Source organism: Perca fluviatilis, chromosome 22 (assembly GCF_010015445.1).
Source record: "Perca fluviatilis chromosome 22, GENO_Pfluv_1.0, whole genome shotgun sequence".
Classification (NCBI taxonomy): Eukaryota; Metazoa; Chordata; class Actinopteri; order Perciformes; family Percidae; genus Perca; species Perca fluviatilis.
The window spans coordinates 23,419,007-23,441,412 of NC_053133.1; the positions used below are offsets into that span (position 1 = coordinate 23,419,007).

At 40.0% G+C, this 22,406-nt stretch overlaps 1 protein-coding gene across 3 annotated transcripts in view; it reads right to left on the bottom strand.

Annotated features, from left to right (window-relative positions):
- The window catches only part of LOC120552322 (cadherin-12-like), a 117,984-nt gene that overhangs the window by 17,464 nt on the left and 78,114 nt on the right, over positions 1-22,406 (bottom strand). For all 3 annotated transcript variants that reach the window (XM_039790260.1, XM_039790262.1, XM_039790261.1), the window contains 3 exons: positions 20,261-20,448; positions 6,006-6,259; positions 1,120-1,256 (listed from right to left, as the gene is read on the bottom strand). In XM_039790260.1, the coding sequence (XP_039646194.1) occupies positions 1,120-1,256; positions 6,006-6,259; positions 20,261-20,448 (579 nt within the window). The remainder of the gene's footprint in view (positions 1-1,119; positions 1,257-6,005; positions 6,260-20,260; positions 20,449-22,406) is intronic.

A 22,406-nucleotide genomic window follows, 5' to 3' on the forward strand; every position in this document is an offset into this window, starting at 1 on the left:
CATGTGTACATAGAACTGTGAATAAATGGATCGCTGAATCCAAAGTTACACAGCGCACGGAACATTGGTTAAATTTGTATTCCCGAAAACGCATCTGAAACCTTTTGCCTCTCAGTGGCATATTTAGATAGGCCTATTAGTTTGGTTAAAAGTAACTACATCTACAGTATGACTATATTATTTTGGCCATGTGTGGAACTATGAATATATGTGAGAATGTGTGCATGTGTGTTTCTATGTGTGGCTGGCTGTGTGTTGCTACTGGATTCTTGGGTAAGGTATCATAAACTGAACATGTAACACCCCAGTACTATAAAACCACCATCTTCCTCCAACTCCCACCACCCTTTTTCACCATCCTTTCAGTCTACCTCATCCTCCAGTTCCTTGACATTTATGCACAAAAGCCACACAAAGAAACACACATACGTTGAAAACAGAATTAGCATATCACTGCCGTGACCTTGAGGGGAAGTGACTAATATCAGTTTCCAAGGCGACAATGACTCCAGTTTTAACAGCCCATATTTCACAGTCTGTCCTAATGAATATACAGCGTGTGTAATTTTGATTGAGCACCAGCCTGCCTCTGGGATAATGACTTTGACGGTTCTCAGCAGATTTGATGACTTGATGACGATGGATTTGCTTATTTATCCGGAAATTTGCTCCACTTCCTTCATAAAAACATAATTAGCTTGATGACATGTCTTAAAGCCACAGCTCCGCTATTGGTTCACTTTTTTTCACAACGTGGTGTGACGCCCGCTGCATCTGCTCGCTATAAAACTCCAGAAAGGTTCACATTTTACTGCGGTGTAAGTAAAAGTTGACTCTGGCAGGAGGAGCTCCCTCCCAATGCCAATGTCGTCAAATGAAAAAATAAGACAGTTAAAAATGAAAACAGTGTTGAGGAGACTATGCTAGAGGAGACAATGTCCTGAAGATACATCCCTCCGGGAGAGCCATCATGGTTTATAGTCACCTATAAACCTTTCCAGCAAAATGGGATTGAGTATTGACTTGAGTAAAAGTGTGTTAAATCCTTCACACAGATTATGGCGGTGGAAGGACAACGACACCTGCATGAATCACAATCGATCTTGTTGTCATACTTACTAAGTTTGGTCGCCACGATGGAGATATTGTGCTGGGCGATGCTCTCTCTGTCAAGGAGTTCGTTTGTGGAAATCGTTCCCTCCACTGGATCAATGTCAAAGTAGCTGTCCAAGTCACTCTTCCAGTCAATGGAATACCTGAAAGAAAATGTTTGTTTTAATGGCTTCCATTTCCAACATAAACCAGAGAATTAAACCACAGTCATTTTCCCTCCGGGCTCATGCATATGAGTTAGGTGTAATATAATGTTGGCGTAGCCTTCATTACTCAAACTGAATGGTCATTTCCAGAAAATGTGCTGAGGACCGCATATACATTCCAATCTTATAATGGGGCACATGTACTTTGGCCATTGCTGAGCAAACGTTTTTTTCTTGGGAACGTAAATGAATTTTAGGTGCCGCTGAAACCGTATCAATCTCGCACAGCCAATGTACAACAAAAGGCATAAAATGTTGGTTTGGTGTCTGAGAACAGAGAGTGCAACATCCTCTCTGAGAATTCGTCTTTGGTCTTGCCCAGTCGCTCTGAATGCAAACTATGGAATACAAAAAAATGATCTGAGACCAAAGCGCTTGCCACCAACAGCGCCATTCATCATGCCACGTTATTTGATCTTAAAAGGCTATTTTTCATTAATAACTTTGTGACTTTGTGTCAGTGGAGGTCCCAGAGGAGAACATATGTTCTTGTTGTGTATTCCTCTTCACAAGGAGGTCAGAGGTTGGGGGTTCAATATCTTGCTCGTAGGCACTTCCACACGCCAGATGCTTAATTTCTCATGGGCTTGAGCCTGGACTTTCCACATAAAGAACAGCATCTCTGTCACCAGTCTGCCTTTTTTTTCTCATGGCAAGCCATTTGATCTTGAAAGGGTATTTCTCATTAATATTTCTTATGCTTGTTTTTTACACTATAGAGTCTCAAAGTGGACTTGAGTCATTAATAGAAAGAGGCCTAGCGTACATTGAAACCCCCAAGTCTTGTACCGTAATGAGAATGCTAAAAAACCATTTTCAGTAGACTTTTTACAAGCTTTAGTTCCATCAAATTTTCTGTTTCAATTTGGATTTGTCCACATACTCTCCTTAACTCTGTGTGAAGTGATCATGCTCATGTCCAAATAGTTCAGTGTGAGTCTCTTTGATAAATATTACAGGCTCCTATCAAGAGTTCAAAAGATCAATGGTTCACAATTTGTCCTCAGGGCACAAAGAATTTTTTTGGGGGGTGCTATTATTGGACTCAAGCTGCTACTGAAGCATATGTTTCAATGTCAGTGGTTAGACAGAACCGCCTCATACCCAGAATATTACACATTCAATCAAAGAGTAGGAATGTTTTGAAATTTCCTTGAGCAAAAAAAAACAAAAAAAACTTGCAATCTGTAAGGATGACTGGCAAACAATGTTTTGGAAAATGCATTATTCTCATTCGTTATTTTGTATTCATGTGAGATAGAAAACATCAAACCTCTTTGACTTGTAATTGGTTCAATCTCTGAGTTATCCTCAAGGAGAATAGAGCTCATCAACAGCTGAGAACGAAATCACAGATCTAAAGAGTCTACTTAAGCTCAACTCAGTACTGAGAACCGCAGATATGAAAATTAATTACAGCGTTATCTCCTACTTTGAACTGCTGTAATGTTAAGTCAGTCCAGAGAAGATTACACACAATGCACAAGGTGATTTAAGAAAAAAATAAGGACACAATTTGTGTTTCTTTTCCACAGCTATTGATTTTTTAGAGTTTACAGGTTTGCTGCAGTAAACCCTTTCAGTTTATGTCTTCAGTTTCTTGTGATTTGTGAGACCACCATTTTTTTTTAGACAGAGGCAAAAGTTCAGCCTTTAAAACTCATTCAAACTTTCGGGAAGCTCTTTAGAATCGGCCAACAATGCAGTATTCATGATGCCCTTTTGTTTCCCCAGCTAGAGATAACTCAGCTCTATACTGCTAAATAGCAGAATCAGTTGAGACCAAAGTCTAAAAGCATAATTCCCTATGCATGATGGGTCATTGGGTCTATTGTTTTCAAGTGAAGAATGCAAGGCTGCTCACTGATGTCACACAAATGAACAATGTCAGCTGTGGTATTGATAAATATTTAAAGTGCTGGAGATACGAAATGGAGATTGACAGAATAGAGGATACAAGCGTCATGTTGTACAAATCTCCACTTCTTCCATTCTTTTGTTTTCTCTGTAATAAAATATTCATAATAAAACAACTTCCTGTCCATGCAACAGGTGTTTTTTATTTATTTATTTTTTTGCAATCTGTGTTACGCTTGAGCGATACATCTTCGAACAACCATTACTACAAAAGCAAGTTCCTGAGCAAAAGCAGTGACTGTGATATGCTTTAAAAGCAAAAGGGTTCTCATACATTTTTAAGAATGCACTTCTTTTGTCTTTGCCAATGACAGTCTATTGTTATCTACCACTCAAGTGTTATGTTACCGTGTGTGTATTTGTGTGTTGGCGGGTGCATAGCAAGACAGAGAGATTGAGAAAGAAAAGGAATGACTTGCCTCAAGGATAAATCAGGATTTAAGTCTAGCATGTCGGACCTATAAAACTGAGGAGTGATCTTTGAATGTCTCACCTGATAATTACCAAAAAGAGACCAGCGGCGTACAGTACAGTGCCTCGTCAGAGTAGTTAGGACCCTGGAGACATTTTGTTACACTACGAATTTTGTTGGATGACGATTAATGTTTAAGTTCCATGAAAAACAATTAAAACGTAAGAAATTAATTTCATGTATGAATACAACAGAAAGAAGGGTTGCTTTAATTTCCAGTGTCTATGCTTCTGTGTATACCAAACTACTGCTTATATTTTTATAGCTGTCAATTTAGATGTATTGTGACTGAACAATGTTTTCAATGTGTGTTGTGCAAACTTAGCATTAACTTTACTGCTAATTCAGGATATGGGGGAAAAATAAAGGCACAGGCAAAGATTTATCTGTAACGCCACGAAAGTTGCACAAAGAACTCAAAAAATAATCCACTTCCCTTTACAGCAACACTAACAGGCAATGTGCACAGTGTTATGTGGCTCCACATCTACACAAAACTAAGACTATATACATAATTACCCCTAATTAACTATGTTAATCATCCCCATGCACAAAATAAATCTCCACAAAAATATCTCTTCTTACGGAAGCTTCAAAGAACTGCATCCAACTACATGGAAACAGTTGGACACTCCATTAAGATTTGTCTTTTTTTCACAAAAATTATAATTTTTTTATTATATAATTTGCAAGAACATAGCCGTTTCTTGAATATTTTAAGCCTCCGTGGATGTCAGCCAAAGGGGATAATCTGCAGTCCTATATTATATATAATCCTTAAAATGTTCTAAAGAAAGGTGCCACAAGTTTTGTTAAATACATAATCTCATTAAAACAGGTGCTCTGAAAAATATAAATGTGCATCCATGATGCAACAATAAATAAAATACAGAAATCCCTCTGAAGCTAGCTACGTTTTTAGCCTAAAGAGCTGCAGTTGTAGGCTTTACTTTTAAGATAACTGCCTCTGTTGTCACAAGCTAAGCTGCTAACCATATGTTAAAGAGCAAACTTTTATTTGTTATCCATTACATTGTAATGAGTAAATATACACAACATTTAAATGTCATAGACACTGAACATAGTGAGCGAGTAAAGTTTGATCAGTCATTATCAAACTAAATCAAATAATATCTGCACTCAGAGTTCAGACATCACTCTCATATTAAGAGTGCACATGTCAGGTTCATATAGGCAAATATAGGGGCCACTAATAAAGTTCTAATATTGTCCCTGTTACGTAATGGACCTTTTTCACAGCAGACATTTTGACTTGTCATAGGAAAAGCACCGCTGAAGTTGATAACCTTAACGATGGCTCAATTCCATCAAGTGTCCCAGTAAGCTATTTCAGTGAGTCAGCATGCACAACACCAGGGCCTCTCCTAAGTGGAATGCAGCCATCATTAATGGTTTTGAATACACCTGTGCTTTTCCTACTATGACATGTCAACATGTCTGCCGTGAAAAAAGGTCTATACATCCTGAGCTGCAAAGAGATGATGCTAGCAGGATTTTACATGCCAATGTCAAATGTTCAACATAGATTGATTAGTCGCCTGATGAGTAAAGCTGACAATACTCTCAAGATTAAAGCCATGATGACATTGATGAATGGAAACTGGAGACATTGATGAATGGATTAGTGTTCTAAAACCTTCAATCACTGGCTGCAGTATCACAGTACAGCTCCCTTTAGGTCTTTTATCCTCGTGGGAGTAAACCAGGGATATTTGGTTCAATAGTAAAGCCTCTCAAGACGAAGATGTGCAGTCAGAGTCTACTTCATTCACTATCAGAATTTACTAGATAGTAAGATCTAGTCTTCCTGAATATCAGAATATAAAATGCTTCTTTAACCTGTGGGTCACACTGACAGTCTTTCTTTCTTTTTATCGTGACCCCTATCTGCAACCAAATGAAACTTTGTATTTTTCAACCAAAAGAAATGGACTTTACAATTTACTCAAAACTGGCCTTTATGCATTCTGATGCCCCCTTTAGTCAATTTGAATTCCATTACAGTAAAATTGGGAATTTGGACTGTTTGCTAGAGACGAATGGAACTAAAACATGTCCACCACTGAACGCAATCTAAATATGTCATGACTAAACCAAACATTTGCAAGTGGAGAAACATGGATGACACAGTGTAGATGTTTCTGTCATTTAATCTGATATTTGCACGCGAAATGTGCAGCCACTCTGATACATGCATACGTGTATTTTGAAGTGCAACACAATGTACTAAAACTTGTAAAGTGTACCTTGTTTTAGACAGAAGAGTTTAACTTTACCTGACTGGACTGCTGCTGGCATCTAAATCCTGTGCCGTCACCGCTCCAATGATGGTGCCCGCGGGTGTGTCCTCATACACATCCATCACATAGGAGGGCTTATTGAACACCGGGGGCTCATCCACATCCAAAACGTTAATCTTCACTGTTGCTGTGTCTTTGAAGGCCCCAAAGCTTTGAAATCGTGGATCCAGATGAGCATTGGAGGCATCTACCTTGAAGGTGTATGCCTTCTTGCTTTCATAGTCCAAGGGCTACAAAAAACAACAGAAAAGAATCCAGTTACTCCAGTGACCAAGTTACTTTTACAGCTACAGTTTATTTTGAAATCATTATCACGTCGTGTCAGCACTCCTGCTGCAGTGGTCTTCAGTGTTCATCCTGTACGAGCTAAGAGCACTTAACTGAATATGAGCATCAGTGTTGGCCGCAAATTTGCCCTCAGTTTATTTTTGTTGGTCTAGCATTTTTAAGTTTTAGTTGCTGCCATCAACTGTCAACATCAGCCTCCTCATATCCAATACATTTCAGTATTTAGATGATTTCCGATGTTTATGTTGTCACTCAAAACATGTTCCAATAGCATTGTTCCCAGCTGCCTGAAGAGCAGAACTACGGGAGTAAACACATATCATTTGGGTGATGATTACACATATTTTTGTTCTTTAAATGACAGCTCCAATGGCAGTCAATAGTAGGGTAACTATTTCATGAAAGACACACTGTAGGTCCTGACCAGGTTAATGTCTCCCCCCCCCCTCAATATGAGTAAGTCAAGCTGCGCTGTCTTGGTTCAGCAGAACGACGCCCCTTAACAGTACAAGAGTTCTCCCAACAACAGCTTCGGGTTCAAATGTTCTACCTCCTGAAGCTTCTGACATATCAGCTCAGGGTCAATTAGTCAAAGGCGAGGGGTGGAATCTGCATCCTCGGCATGTCTGCACCTGAGGTGTAAATATCCGACAGCAGTGACACCCGTGCTCGTGCTTCTGCCGGTCTCCTGCCCTCTCATGTGTGACCAACCGTACTTGGCGAGCTTGCAGTCCGTCACGCTCCCCTGGCCCGGAGTCACATGAGAGACATTCCTTTCTGTGTATTTCAAATTGACTAACATGTAACCACTATGGCAGCAATGCTATCTTCCTGCCTCAGGACTCAGGCTTCTCTGGCATGTAGTTCCAAAAGACACCAAGTGAAAACAGCTGGTAATGGCACAGCGACATGTCCTTATGTAAAGAGACAGTCAGTGTGAGAGGAGAGGTGCGCTGGAGGAGGCAGAAAAGAAGCTTTTTTTGGATGCAAGAGAAGTAAGACTAGTGATCTGTCCAAATTAAATGCACATGAATTAGCGATCTAATTAGAGTCTATCCACTAGAAATGATCAGCGTCTGCGGAGTCGTGATTTCACAGTGATAGCAGATGCTTCTCGAGCCCTCTGTCTCTCCTCCATCTCCATGGTTTCACAGTCTTGCTGCTACAGCAGGTGTCCGTAAAAAGAGGAAGGAAAAAAAGAGAGCTGTGTGAAGGCAAGCCAATCTGAAAGCAATCATTGACCATCAACCACCATGATTGGTTTGATTACAGTGCGCCAGATGCAACTGGCTAGGCACAGCTATAAGATCCTTCAACAGGAAATACACTCTGTCCCTTTCAATCTCTTTCAAGAAGTGACAACACTGTGAGACGATCAAGCTCCCTGAAGCAACAGCCACGTATAAAGATGGAATTCATTGCGGCTGTCATTCAAATGCTGATCCCTACAATCAAACTTAAAGACTTCCACCAACTTCCACCTACAAAGTAGCCTAAAATTTACAGTCAGTTTACTGCTGCTGGTCCCTGTGAATTGTTGAAAATCAGCATCAAAAGGAACTCAATGTACTTTGCTCCTCAAAGAGTGCGTTCAATCAATACTACAAGTAAAGCCTTCTAATTATTTTTAAGTTGGTGAAATTCAAAAGCAGTTTGCAACAAAGCAAAGTAAATGTGATATAAATAAATAAATACGTAATAAGAGGCCCTTGTGCTTGTGCACTCCACACTGTGTTCTGCCTGAACCATCGCATGGAGACAGCCATGCATAGCTCAGCTGAAATACATGCACAGGTAGAATAGGAGGAGAAGGGAAGGCGATGCTGGGGAGGTGGACAGCAGGAGGTGTACACCAGGCCTCATTAGCCAGAGTCTCATTTGGGACGAATAGAAGCATTGCTTTCCATCACAACATGCTGCATCGCCACAGTTAGGATAGATGCCCAAACGTTCCCCCTTTATAACTGTCTAATTTTCATGTAATCACCTGCTACCCGAAGACAGTGTGTTGTGGAGTGTGATGGGGAAGTTCTCTTTTCACATATAGGCTTTGCAGTTTTTACACAAATCTCTGAGCAAGCACAACTGCCATCCTGGAGTTAGGTTTGACAACTTACTCTGCATATATAATATTCTAAATTTAAAACAGTTGAGCGCATCAAATAATATATAGGTGCACGTGGGTTAATAATGTTAAAAGTGACTTGTTAGACAAGATATATAAATATTTTAGCAATTCATACAGCTAAACATTTTTCAGCCTTAATTGTTGCACCACATCAGACTCACAGTAACTTGCTGTAACTTTGCTGGCAAGCTAAATCAGCATTATAAGCAAAACACTACATAGGCCTATTGGTGAAATCTCAGTTAAGACACACATATATATATATATATATATATATATATATATATATATATATATATAGTCTTGGCTCTAAATGTAGCCATAACGCTTCTAGCACTCTCTGTCACAGAGAGACAACAAACTAGACAGCTAAAACTAGAGAGCTAGCAACTGAAAGCTAGCTTGTGATATAGCTACGGCTAGCCGTAGCTCACTGAAACTAAATTCACTTAATGATTTTCTTACGCTGTTAACTGTCATCGGAGAATATCCAGTTTGGTGAAACAACATCCTGGTAAATCAGTTTTTAATTTTTTAATTCAGTCATTTGACGTAACTTAATAAGACAGTGGTTAAATCCAATCATTGAGAGAGAGAAAAACAGCTAAACTCCTGCTAATGGTAACTAGCTTAAAGAGCTAGTAAACAAGCTGTCTGGCAAGATACATTTGATACCAATGAATCCTGGACTGCAAATACAAAATAATGTTTATTTTCTAATATATGCTAGTTAGAATGGACAAGAAAGCCAAAAAGAACACATTTCATTAGTTATTGCATTCCAGGGCACATTGCAATGTAAAAAAAAGGCCTTCGATCTGTTACTCAGTTTTCCGGCCAGCCAGCAAACTTTAAGCCCTTTTATCTTAACTGCACTGCTTCTGTAGTCACAGCTCTCTGCTTTTGTAGGGCACACTTTATTAATGTTAATGATCTTATGTTATCTTCTATCTTATGTTAAGAGCAACAGCAAGCCACTAATAACTTTTGAGATGATGTCACTAGGCTACTGTACAAATCAGATCCTCACCCGGACAACAGTTTTCTTTGTGAGTCATTCTTAGTTGACCAGATGCCTTGATTAGCTGTAATTTATAAGCTAACAGTACCAACAAATTAAAACTGATTATTTGCTCTATTTGCCAAAGAGTGCCTCCATTACTGCCACCAGAGGGCATGTTACATGACCTGAAAAGTCTCTGCACTTAATGGCATCACACATCTATGTCAGATGATTTTGTACAAAAATGTATCACTCAACTCTTATTACTTTTCTTAGTTAATTTGACATATTTATCCACTAGTACACACTGTAGCATTTCATCAGGATTGAAAGGTTTTGCTGGAAAAAGGTAGTCATTAAGTAGCAGCAAAGAAAAGAGATGACGACGGAAGAACAAATTGCAGCTCATTTCCTCAGCAGATGGAAGAGGGAGAGGCTTTGCTGACACCCATGGAACAATGCAGGGACTACCATGTGATTAACTGTCAAGCGAATCTTACAGATTAATTTACATATTCTGGTTTGGGTGTAAAATAGTAATGATGAGAGCTACAACTGCCTTTTTTTAATGTCTGAGACTCACGATGGTCGAAGTAGGCTACGCCCGGGATATGTGTTGTTAAATAGGAATAAAATGGGGCCAGGAGGGGGTAATGAGAAACTCTCAGTTAATGAGAAGATGTGCTAATGTGTCAACGCTTGACTTGGGGAGAATCAAATCACATCTGGAGGCCATAGGGGAAATTTCCCAGGATGGAAAAATGGCCATTCATTCTCTGACTGCATGTATCATTTTGAGTTTTTTCCCCCCCCTTCCTCGAAGATGACCTACTTATGTGTACAGAACCAGCGCTGTATGAGTCAGTAATACCCATATCCACACATATATTATCCTTAACGAGTTCCATACACCTATGCATGTTCAATTACACATTTGAAGTGTCTCATTATAGTGTCAGTTGTTATGTACCTTTTATGGGTTACTGTGGACACAACAAGGAAGTGTATCAACGGTGGAATTTGTAAGGAGGACAGACCGAGTTCCTCTCATGTCAGTGCTGCTGCTCTTCAACATCACAACAGAACACACTTGAAATTCTAGACATGGTGCTGCGCCCTTTGATATGTAAATGTGCACCTTCATTGCACTGCCAGTGATACTGAATGAAGGAACTTTTTTTCTTGCCAATTGAACCTGTTATGTTACAAGGGAATTTGTTAATATAGAACAGGGGACTAATCAAGGCATCACAGTCTCACAGGTACAGTAGTATGCGTCAAACACAATAAAAACAAGTCCTCACACCGTCAAACAATGAATGTGCTAGCTGATGATCTAAACTGAGATATGATAAGAGGAAATCCATAAAAACTGAAATCTGTTTCTCACTTGTTACTTCTTGTCCCTCACCCACAGCACAGTGGTCCATTTGCACAGTGTAAAGTGTAATGTAATGTGTTGCAGCTGGTTTTTCAGCTTGCCGGTTATTTTGAGGATGGAAGAATCAGGATGATATGCATATCAAATACGGTCCTTAGTTTCTTTGTGTGTTCAGTTCACTATAATAGCAAAGTTCAATACTCTTCTCAAACCTCAGGTTTGCTCACCCTATAATATGGGGGACAGTCTTCTGCCGACACCAATGGGTGAATCTAGCCTTTCCCCTTGGAGAATCATTATCACAGCAAGCCATTAGCAGGCTGATTTAATTTGTTTATGCTGAACACAGGTATTACCTGAAGAGGCTGATGATTAAATAGGGTGAAGAATACTGCAAATGTTTAATCTGTCATAGAGCAGTCTTAAATCCATTTACCACAGTATTATGTATTTACAATAGCATTTATGAATCATTAACACCCCCTCACGTGAGTTATCCTTTGAGAGTAAATCAAAGCTAAGCCAAACATGCCTAGAATATCACACATTTCTAATTGCAGCTGTGTGAGCCAACACACATCTCCAAACAGCAACATTTGGCCATGTCTGGATGCTTAATTCTAGTGAGGCCAAAACCTCCTGATGCCACATGACAGCACCCATCATCTGCAAGCTAAAGAGTTACTTGTTGGGCTGCAGTAAGCGCTAATAGTTCTAACAATGCCCAATACGCTAAACAAATTATTTCTGGGATGCAAAGCCGCTTGAAGGTGAAAATTCCACTGAGATTTTGAGATAAGCAATTATGACTCAGTGTTCATGTCTGTCTATTTTGAAAGAGTGACTTCTTTATGAGGTCACTGCAGTCATTGACTGACAGTTCAGCATGATTCTGCCATGCAGAAGAATGCTAAAAGACCTCTAGCCACCGTTGTGCCATACGCAGTCAATTGACCACAGAGGACTATGAGCTTATCATCAGCAGAGAAAAGCTTACATGCCCCAGAGAGCGATTTGATGTACCTCTGAAGACCCGGGGGTCCTAGCGCTGTGGAGAGAAGATGCTCTCTTTATTGTGCTGCCATCAGTCACATCGCTTTGTGTCCTTGGCTGCCTCGAAGCCTCTCCATCCCCCCAGTACACACAGCAGTGGAGTGCCATCTGAGAGCCATGCCAGCAGCCCTGTCCACCTTGCAGTGGAGTGGACTGGAGTGACTGTGAAAGACTCGCACTGCCACTTTTAATAGGACAGGGTTAGCCATGGGATGAGCCCCGAGACACTGGTTTAATCTATTACACCCACGCCTCCCCAGGCCACCAGAGAGAAGGCGCTTCTCACATCGACTCCAAGCACCGCCTCAGCCGACTCTTTGTCACTCTCTCTCCTCTTTTTCCTCTCTGTGTACTCCTTCACTCACACACATCACATGCATAAGCACACATACAGACACAAAGACATGCACACACACACACATTGCTCCTGTTTTGGTTACTTGGTGAGGTGTTATTCATCTGTGTTGGGCACCTGGATCTCCTGTTGTTCTCGGGTATTGTTTCCTTCTCTTCTCCTTTTTTCTCTTCCTTTCACGCCAGGGCCTAAAATAACTCATTTCACCTCCCACTGGAACATTCAGCACCATAATCAATAGATTAGTTTCAACTCGTGTCTGTGAGCAAGGCTAAGTTTGTATCATGCTGCCGGATGAGCTCTTAATGCTATCAGTTTTAAGCTATAATATACTGCAATTACCCCGTGGCAATTTAAAGATTAAATATCGTATTGAACTTTTTTGTTATTTTACGATGCTTGGTTGTGTCCTTGTATAAGTCTTAAATGTTATCGCACAAAAGCCCTTTGTGTTATTTAATATTTAACCAACATTCCTCACTGTTTTCTGGCCTTCAGTCAAGTTAGCAGTTTGTTCATTACTTTTGTCATTTGACCATTAGTTTTGTTACTGCCTGCTAGTGTTTCATCAAGACTGAAAGGCAGTTACAGCTTCCATTCTTTGAAATGACTTACTGTTCAAACAGCCCAGTAATGACATTTCTGATAGAGAAATTACACTGCAGTCACTGTCTTAATTGATGGCAAGAGGGCTTCTAACCTCAGTTCTGCCAATGGCTATGATTTAAGGGAAGTCTAAAGGCAATCTAGGCAATTAGTGGCATTTGTTTGCAAATGTTTGTCATTTTGCACGTTGTTGGTGACAAGCTCTTTTGTTAAATGCCATGCAACACTACAACATTAATCACTTGAATGTGCTGTTCTTTGGAAGTGTGTGTGTGTGTGTGTGTGTGTGTGTGTGTGTGGGGGGGGGGGGACCTTATGCAAGCTGGATGAATCATTGGCCACTTTTCTCAGAGTGTTAAAATTAGAACATTTAAAAACAGTGGCAGAGGTTAACTAATAGCATAGTTGTACAATACCTCAAAACATCTAGCTGATCTGGAATCAGTGAGCTCGGACTAGAGACAGGGATCCAACATACAATATAATCTTTATTACATTTTGCAATATGTCTCACTCCATTGTTCTGAACACTTCAAACTGTGTCTTTCTGTCTGTCACTATCCATGGTGCTGAAACCTTTCTGGCTGTAACAGAAATCTCTGTATCATTCCCAATTCCCTATATAACGGACACTATATAATTCATTTATAGTGAGCAGAGATTTCAGAAACTCAAATGAGCTGCACTTATGCAATTTTCAACCTCAGGTGGAAAAAGTGCTTTACAATATGCCTCTCATTCCCCAGGCCAGGCCATTGGGAATAATTGGGGTTCAGAGTCTTGCTCAAATATTTTACCATTAAATGCTAAGAGAAGACCAATGGTTGAGGTGTACTTAGAATAGAATAGAAACGAATAGAGTAGACTTTATGGGGAAATTTGTATTGGGTATACTGCTACAATCTGTTGCTTCACAACACAAACATGCAACAGAAGGACATAAAAGATGGACACATATGGCTGTTCAGACAACACGACATCTTAAATAGTAACTGTAGTAATTAAAGTGCAAAATTCGCTGGTGTATTTTTGCCCTTTTGCTCTGTTGTGCTACGATTTACTGTTTGACTACTTGCAGCAGTTAGCCCTACACAAGTCACCTGCACTTCTCTTCAATGTTTTTTGAACCCCTCTCACACCCCCGGGGCAATGGATTTGGAGGCAGTGCCAGAGGTCTGCGGCAAATGCGTTTTTATTCAATGCACTGTGGCCACTGGGGGCATTCAGTTTGTACAATGAGGAGATAGGCCTGTATTAAAATGTATTCCCTGAATGTGAGCCAGCAAATATTATGCCACACACACTGCCATTAAACAATACCGTTCCTCTAGGCCTAGAACAGCACATTTCAATTACGTAGCTATATCTGCCACCTTGTCTTCTCCAGGAGGAGGTAAATAAACATGCAAATGGAGAAACAACATTAAATCTGACTCAAAATAATTTTACCAACACAACCCAAGGTTATCATGCCGTTCAAGTGCCGTTGCTCTCCATGTACTGTACGTATGGCAGTGTTTTAATGTGCCGGTGTTCTTCCACAGGCTTTTTCATGTATAGCATGTCGCTCTGTGTGCACATATTTGTCTGCACACATTTGTCTGCATGTTTCCTGGGGAATTCATTGGTGGATTTATCCATTGTCTCCCATAATCCTATGTTTTGCAGATGGGGTGTGCAAACCCCCTCTGTGCCTCCGTGCCTTTTTTTTCCTTTCCTCCCTGTATCAGACTGGGAAACAGATGATCATCCTTTGAACCCATTACTCAGCCTGATCCTCTTATCATTACCAACCTTCCCGAGTCTCTAATTTGGGGTCTGCCAAACTCCGCTCTGTGTACAATGTGGCTTTCGTCTTCGTCCTGCTGTGTTTTTTTTCGTTGTCGGTGCGAGGGAGGCATGTCAAAGGAGAAGAAGAAAGAGAGAGAGAGACGGAAAAAGAGGGAGAAAGGTAGAGAGAGGGATTGTCTGCACACATTTGCACACCTGTCCCTGGGGATACTCCACCAATCTGAAATAAGACAAGTCTGTGGGCGGGTCAGTATTCTGGGAACGCAGTGAACAACTCATAAAGGCTTCATCTCCAGCTATCTACTCCCCACACCTTCCCAAGGGCACAGCTCATTCTTTCTCTCCTCTCTTTCTCCCTCTGTCCGTGTCCATGCTAATATCACAATCCCACATGGGTACAGGCACATGGTGTTCAGTAAATTGCCCTGTGGGGGGATTGGTCAGTTAAAAGGGGCTCAGAATATTCCCCATCAACAATGCCTCTGTGCAGTAGATTATCACTGTAGGGAATAGATCACACTGCCTCCTTGTTACATGGCAGCATATCAAACACTGTGAGTAAAACAATAGGAGGACAGATGCATCCTCGCTATCCATTGAGGGTATGCATGATGTAAACAAATAGCTGTCTTCATTTACATCATAATTGCTTTCTGTCCCTTTCTGTTATTCAATTACTGTCAACGAAAAGGTCACCATACAATGATCTATAGCCATGACTATGAGCCCATTAAGTACATACTTGATTTACACACAGAAGTTTGCGTGCGTTCATACGCATGCACAGAGCGTCCTGAGGCAGCTCTTACACTGAGCAGGGAATCAATTACTCACTCAGCTGCATATTTTCGGGGATCAAAGGATCACACACCTTTGTGCGCTTGTGTGCTGGGGCATGTACTAAAAATGTACCAGTTAACGAATACCTCACTCCGATACATCAGAAAAACAAACGGAGATTTGCAATCCCCCAAAGAACATTTTAGACACTTACATCAGAAATACCCTGAAAGGCACAGAAACATAATTGGCTACTTTTGCAATCAGATGAAATATTTGCTGTATCCCCGAAATGAAACAAGTGACAAGAACAGATATATTACCACTCCTTAAAAGTATTTTGTCGCGGTAAATTTGCATGAAAGAGGCAGGATTTAATGAGACCCTAACCCACTTTTTTTTTTTTTATCTTTCAAAAGTAAATTTGTGTGGAAAGCTGCAAAGTTTTAGGCGAAGTCTGAAGAAAGTTTTGTGTTTGAATGTGAAAGAAAATTGATACTGTTACATTCTAACATTATACATAAACACGTTTGTGACTAAAACTAGCACCGATAGTGCTATGTGATCAAACTAATTCAAATGAAATATCCATTTTTGGTAAATAATAATGGTTGTTATAACACAATTATTGCTTACAAGATGGCACAGCAGAATAAGTTGTCAGTAAAGTTGTGACTTATCTGTTACCTTTTCTGACTATATATTTATATGTATGTAATTCTTTTTTTGTCTTTTGGATATGATGACATAAATCTTAGGTGCCAATATGTACCCAAAACTCAAAGAGCATTTTGGGTAAATAACTCAATCCAGAAAAGAAATCCATCTCATCCACGCATTAAAGCATTGCTTACAAAAAATCTTCACTTTCTGACCTTAACATTTTTCTGCTTTTCCGTATCGCAGAGACATTTCTGTGGCTGTTGTGGCATTATGCAAACTTAGCATCGCTCTGCAGTTTTTTTTTTCTATTGAATCTCAATAGCACTGTCAACAAATGGCATTTCAACTCACCACAGGGGTCCAAAGAGAAATGCAGCACAGACTATGAAGGATTTGCTTATATATTTGTGCATGTTGTTCCTGCATGTGTGTGAGAGTGCACAAGGAATTCTGTGTGTGTGTGTGTGTGTGTGTGTGTGTGTGTGTGTGTGTGTGTGGTGTGTGTGTGTGTGCGTGCGCACCCATGTAGTTTGATGTGTGGGCGAGACCTACTAATTTCAATCCGTTGATATTATTAGGCATCTTAACTGTTACGTGGCACATTCAGAGACACTGAGCCAAAAATTTGCCAGCTGTTCAAGTAAAACTGACGTGATGTATTTTATGAGCATGCTGAAAGACGTGTGGAAGTGTTAGTAGTGGTTCCAAATGGCAGCAAGTAGTAACAGTTTGTAAATCGAAAACTGCATTGCACACCATTGTCTTGTTTGCCAACCTGGCTGGACTGCAATGCTTGGTGCCGTAGTATACCACACAGATTAGAGATCATCTGTGAGCCCAGAGCAATTACATTCTGATTTATATGGCCAAATGTGGGCAAGGAGTCAGTCTAATGACGGTTTCATTATTGCAAATGATCTTATTAATGCGCTTTATGTCCTATTGACGCTTATCACCATCTTGAAAGTAGGTGTGCCTTTTAAGAGCAGTCTCCTGAAACCTTAATGAGATGATACTGAGACTCATTCAATGTCTGCTCATGCAGCACTCATAAATGCATATTATTATCACCCCCTGTCACTGAGCTGAATGCTTTCAGTGTCCAAAGAGAAATAATATCTTGCTCTTGCTTTCTGCAGTCAAGACTGTGGGTGGAAGAATAATAATGCTTCTATTAAATGTGTTTGGATAATATGGAACTAGGCATACCCTAAGGAGAGCTGAGAATGTACACAAATGAGGAAAGACTGTTAATGTGGCAAGTTTCACTTCATAAACCAAAACAACATGAATACATTATGAAAGCTGACGTTAAGATTGATGAAAGAATTCTTTGACGGGCTTTTCAACAGAGCCGTTGTGAAGCTCTCACTCTATTTGTCCTATTATCCAAGTTTCAAATTGGTATGGTCATTAATGGAATTGTTTAGAGAAAACTGCACTGTGGTATGTTTTTAAAATGAAATGAAATATCTATCAATTGTTGAATTCACTCCTAAGTTCCTATAAGGACATAAGATGGTGATATTATTTTTTAAGTATGAATGAACTGACTCTGACCAGAACTCTTAAAACATGCTTCATATTCGTTTTAATAAATGATTGCATAATCAGTCTTATCAAAGCCTAGCTATTTAGTAGATTAACACTCATTGCACTGGCTGGCTCACTCTATTTCTCGCTCTATTTTTAGTCTGTGGCTGTAATGTCCTTTTTCCTTTCACCTCTGGCAGTTGTGGGTCCCCCTTGAAAATGAGATGATAGATCTCACAGGGATCTTTTTTCTAATATCACTGGTGCTTTTGTGCCACTTGACATTTGGTGAAGTGATATTTAAGGGCCCTACAAATGCTATATGTGGTAAAAAGTTGGTATTAAATGAGATACTTTTGCTCTGTGGTTCAAAGAAAGTGCGACCAAAGGCCTGGACCTCTTGCTGTTGGTCACTGTGCACTCGATGTATTAATCCATTCCTCAAAAAAGAAAGTGGTACAGTAAATGAGCGCTGACATGCTGAGAATATGCTTTATATGGCACAGGCGCTCAGAGAGAGAGAGAGAAAGAGAGAGAGAGAGAGCTATGTCATTGCTTTGAGTTAAGCGTTGAGGCAGAAGGAGACAAACTGTTAGAGAGTAACATCACACAACTGAAAGATTACAGGTTCTGCCCTTACACCTGCCAGGTGTCCTGCTGGTACAGTGTTATTTAACACAACAAGGTACCTGCAAATTTCATATTATATATCTTATTTATTTCAATAGTTTTTAGTTTTTCAAAGTTGCTTCCTCCATTGTTTTTCCTATGATGTTAGTGATGTTGTCTCTGTTACTGAAGTAAATACATGTAAATGAAAAATATACTGCAAAGGTATCAAGGATCCAAAACAGTAGTCGCTTCATAGGAATAGTAGTGGAGGTGTACATTCTAGGTGTAAATATAATATACAGAATGGCAAACTTGGAAGTAGGAGTGCTCGGGGTGCAGCAACATCTCCAACTCATGATACAGAGTTGGACAGGATTTGGACAGACTCTCCAGCATTAAAAAAGAAATACTGAAGATCAAATGCAATATTTATATAGCAGCAAACAAACACAGGACTTTTCACCCAGGAGAATGGTGTCCGTGTGCAGTTTGAGAAGAAAAGTAAATTGCGAGTTATTTTAACATTCCATATCAACGGAACGACGTCACGTTCTACGTCACATTTGTAATTACGTCATGTAGGTACACATGGAAGTGAAGCAACCAAATGTACTGATTTTAACCCAAACCACAATCTTTTTCTAAATTTAACTAAACTTAACTTAACTAAGTTTTGAGCCCTACGCCTAACCAAACTGGGGCCGTTTTCAACAACATTAAACGACAATTCCGGCGCAAAATGAACCTATGGGTTAATAACATACATGTACAGAGTCGACCGTTCTCTGGGATATGTTTTCATGCTAATCCAATGTGTGCTTGAAACAAACTAGTGCAAACCGGTGATTAGCTTATAACGCTAGCCTTCGGGTCAGAGGGTAAAAGAAAGTAAAAAGAAATCTCTATGTCTATAACAGTAACAAGGCTCAAAATAGCACCACACTTCAACGGTAGCATAATGAGGGTCCCTACATGTAAACCAAACCATTGAGAACTTTGTAAGTGTACAGTTTATTAAAAAGATCGATTATAAAGACAGTAGCGTTAATGTATACAAGCAGGCGCCATCTTGGGAAAACAGTCATGAGCAGTCGAACAACGAACGCCGTGCAAGCAGTGACCAGTAACATAGCTCAAGTACGGCGTTTGTTGTTCGACTGGTCATGATTGTTTTCCCAAGATGGCGCCTGCATGTATACATGAACGCTACTGTCAACGCATAAGGGAATACTTAAGTACTTAAGGGTAAACACTGAGCGATCAAAGGGTTTTTCCTTACAACATCCTGGAAATCATTGTGGGGATCTCATGAAACTGTTTTTTTTTTTTTTTCTTCTAAGGCATTCCTAGATGTAAATTTAAGGGCAACATTAGCCTAAGTGGTTTTACACAACAGGGTACAGCCCTTTATTTGAAAGCACCTTTATTATCGATACAATCGTTAATATTTACAATGCACAGTACTAATTCCATCTGTACAACAAAAGACTGATTTCATAATCTCTATTCTGCTCTCACTAAACATTCACTAAACAGAAATAACATTTTCATTAACCAATCAATTCCACTCCTTTCACTTTTTACTTGTCCCCGATTAAGCTATCGTGCATGCAACTAAACCCTTCCAGCTGATTTTTCACGTTAAAATTATTGAGGCTTTCCTCATATTGGTAGGCTTTTAATGTGAAAATCCACAGGAAGTGTTGAGTTTCATTAACAGCAGCATAACATCAAGCAGGAAAAGTGGAACAACTGGAACTAAAAGGTAGCTGAGAAAGGTAGGTATTCATGTTAAAAATAGAAACTCAGAGCAGCAAAGTGGTGAATGTGGCCTGACTGTTGGACTGTGGAAGTAGTGAATTTTGTGAGCAGTTAATGACTAAAGATAATGTCACCCTCTTTAATGTTTTTCCTTAATGTTTTATTAGCAACCTGCCTTTATTTGTTTTGCCCAGTAATGACACTGAATACTGGTTTTTATATAAAAAATTCCCTATGTATGTTTAACATTCTTCTCTTAGTTTCTGAGACTCCATACCCTTTTGAGAATGATCATCCCCTCTTGGTTGTGTTCATTGGTGGTGATGTCAAACATGGCGCCTCCATCACCTGGCACAATGGTGTACTCTACTTCGGCATTTCTCCCGATGTCCAAGTCATGGGCTTTGATTCTACCGACAGCAGACCCCACGGCAGAAGACTCAGGAACTCGTAGGTGAAAGAAACCTGTCAACAAACAAACATCACACCTGACTCATTTATTCTCATCACTTGGCATCGGATGGAAAATACTGAGCTCTTCACATCCTCTGTTCTTTATGTAGTCTCTCACACATTCAAGGGTGTCTTATCCACCCACAGGCAAGCAACTGGTATGCTCTGTCTGAAGACAGCCCTGTAGCTATGGGCATGACATTATTCAATTTTGACGTGCTTGGACATCAAGGCTGCTCAGCTCCTTGTAATCGGCTGGTTTAACCTGTTCGATCCACAAAACACAAGAGCCAAGGGGCTATGATACTCCATGCAACAGAAATCACTGCTTAGGACTTGGGAAGAAATCTACAAGAAAACAAAGTGTGATTGATTGATTGATTGATTGATTATCACTGACACCTCACAATAAAGGTCATAAAAAGTCATCTTTTTCTGTGTTTTCCTTCACTCTCTGAGATTGCTAGCTGTTCGAACAATAGCATCTGCTTGTGCCACAGCAGTGTTGTAGTCAAGACCAAATAAACCGAGACCAAGCCAAGAACAAAACTCTGAGGGCTTGAGATTGAGTCAAGACCAAGACCAAGACCAGACCAGTGCCAGACAGCCAGGGCTTCTCATGTCTCCCACTTTCCTGGGAGTGCGTGTAAACGGGGGCAGTATAGGGGGTTAACAGTAACACATTTCAAATTAGAAATGAGTCAAGTTATTGGTTGCATTTAAAGAAAGACGTTTTACATCCAGTCACAGTAATGATGTTAACACATGAATCAGACTATACACAGGCAATATAGTGACACCCCTGCAGCTGTGGTCTTGACCGGTCTTGAAATCAAATCCTGAGTCCTCTTCATCCGAGACCGAGACAAGACATTCAGTAAAAATGTGGTTGATTGCGAGACGAGACCTTCAAAAAGTGGTCTTGAGACCGGTCTTAAGACCAAGACCGATCTAAAAGTACTACAGCACTGTGAAAAGAGGTAAACTTTACTGTTGCACTTCAAAACTAGCGCAAACACCTGGTGGATCCATGGAGGTGCCATGGGCAATTCCATAACACTATACAGTGATAGTGTCAAACTTATTCTGAGGACATGGAATATTTTGGGGTAATTCTGCCTCTTATTCTATACTCAGAATTTTGTCAGTTCAAGACAGGTAAGGAAATCGATCTGACATTCATTTTGAACATTCATTTTGAAAGAGGTGCTATGTCAAAGACTGACTGAACGACAAAGACTTTTAGGACTATTCATTGTGACCAAATGAGGGAAATGTCATGAGTCCTTATAATCACAGTGTAGCGCCGGTGCTTGACCGGCTTAGCGGTTTCGTTAATTTTATTTTAAGACATTCTCAACACATTTAACTTGATTCAACTAATTCCTGACACTTCTCTGGTGAACAAAGAATTAGCCAAGACAGCTTCTAGATAAACATTAGTTTTTTTTGAGGATTTTGATTTATTTTGCCCTTATATGACGCATACACCCTGGGAATGGAGAAGACGATGTGCAGGTGAAAAAGTGTGAGACTCTTAGAAGCTCCTACTGAGGATAGTGCTACTTGACACACATAGGCATCAAAACTCTGAGATGGATGAACTTAAACATAAATGTTGACAATAAGTCAGAGTGTCAGACAAGAGGCACTCGAAGGGTGAAAAGCGATGCTGCTTGGCAGAGAGCCTATTTATTTTTTCTTGGTGGAGGACCAAAATAAATGTACTGAAACCAAACCAAAATGTTCACTCTTTGCTTAGGTTATAGGACAAGGTTGCATTAAACGTTTTTTAAAATCAATACTATCCTTAAGATTGTGCTGCACCACGCGATACTGCTGTGCATATGTTATTGCACTCTTCTATTTGTTATTCTTCAATTTTATTATGGATCTTAGCGTATTTCCTCAGTGTTGATCCTAGGATTTTGAGAGTGGAGCAGAAGCATATGGGATGAATTTGGCTGCTA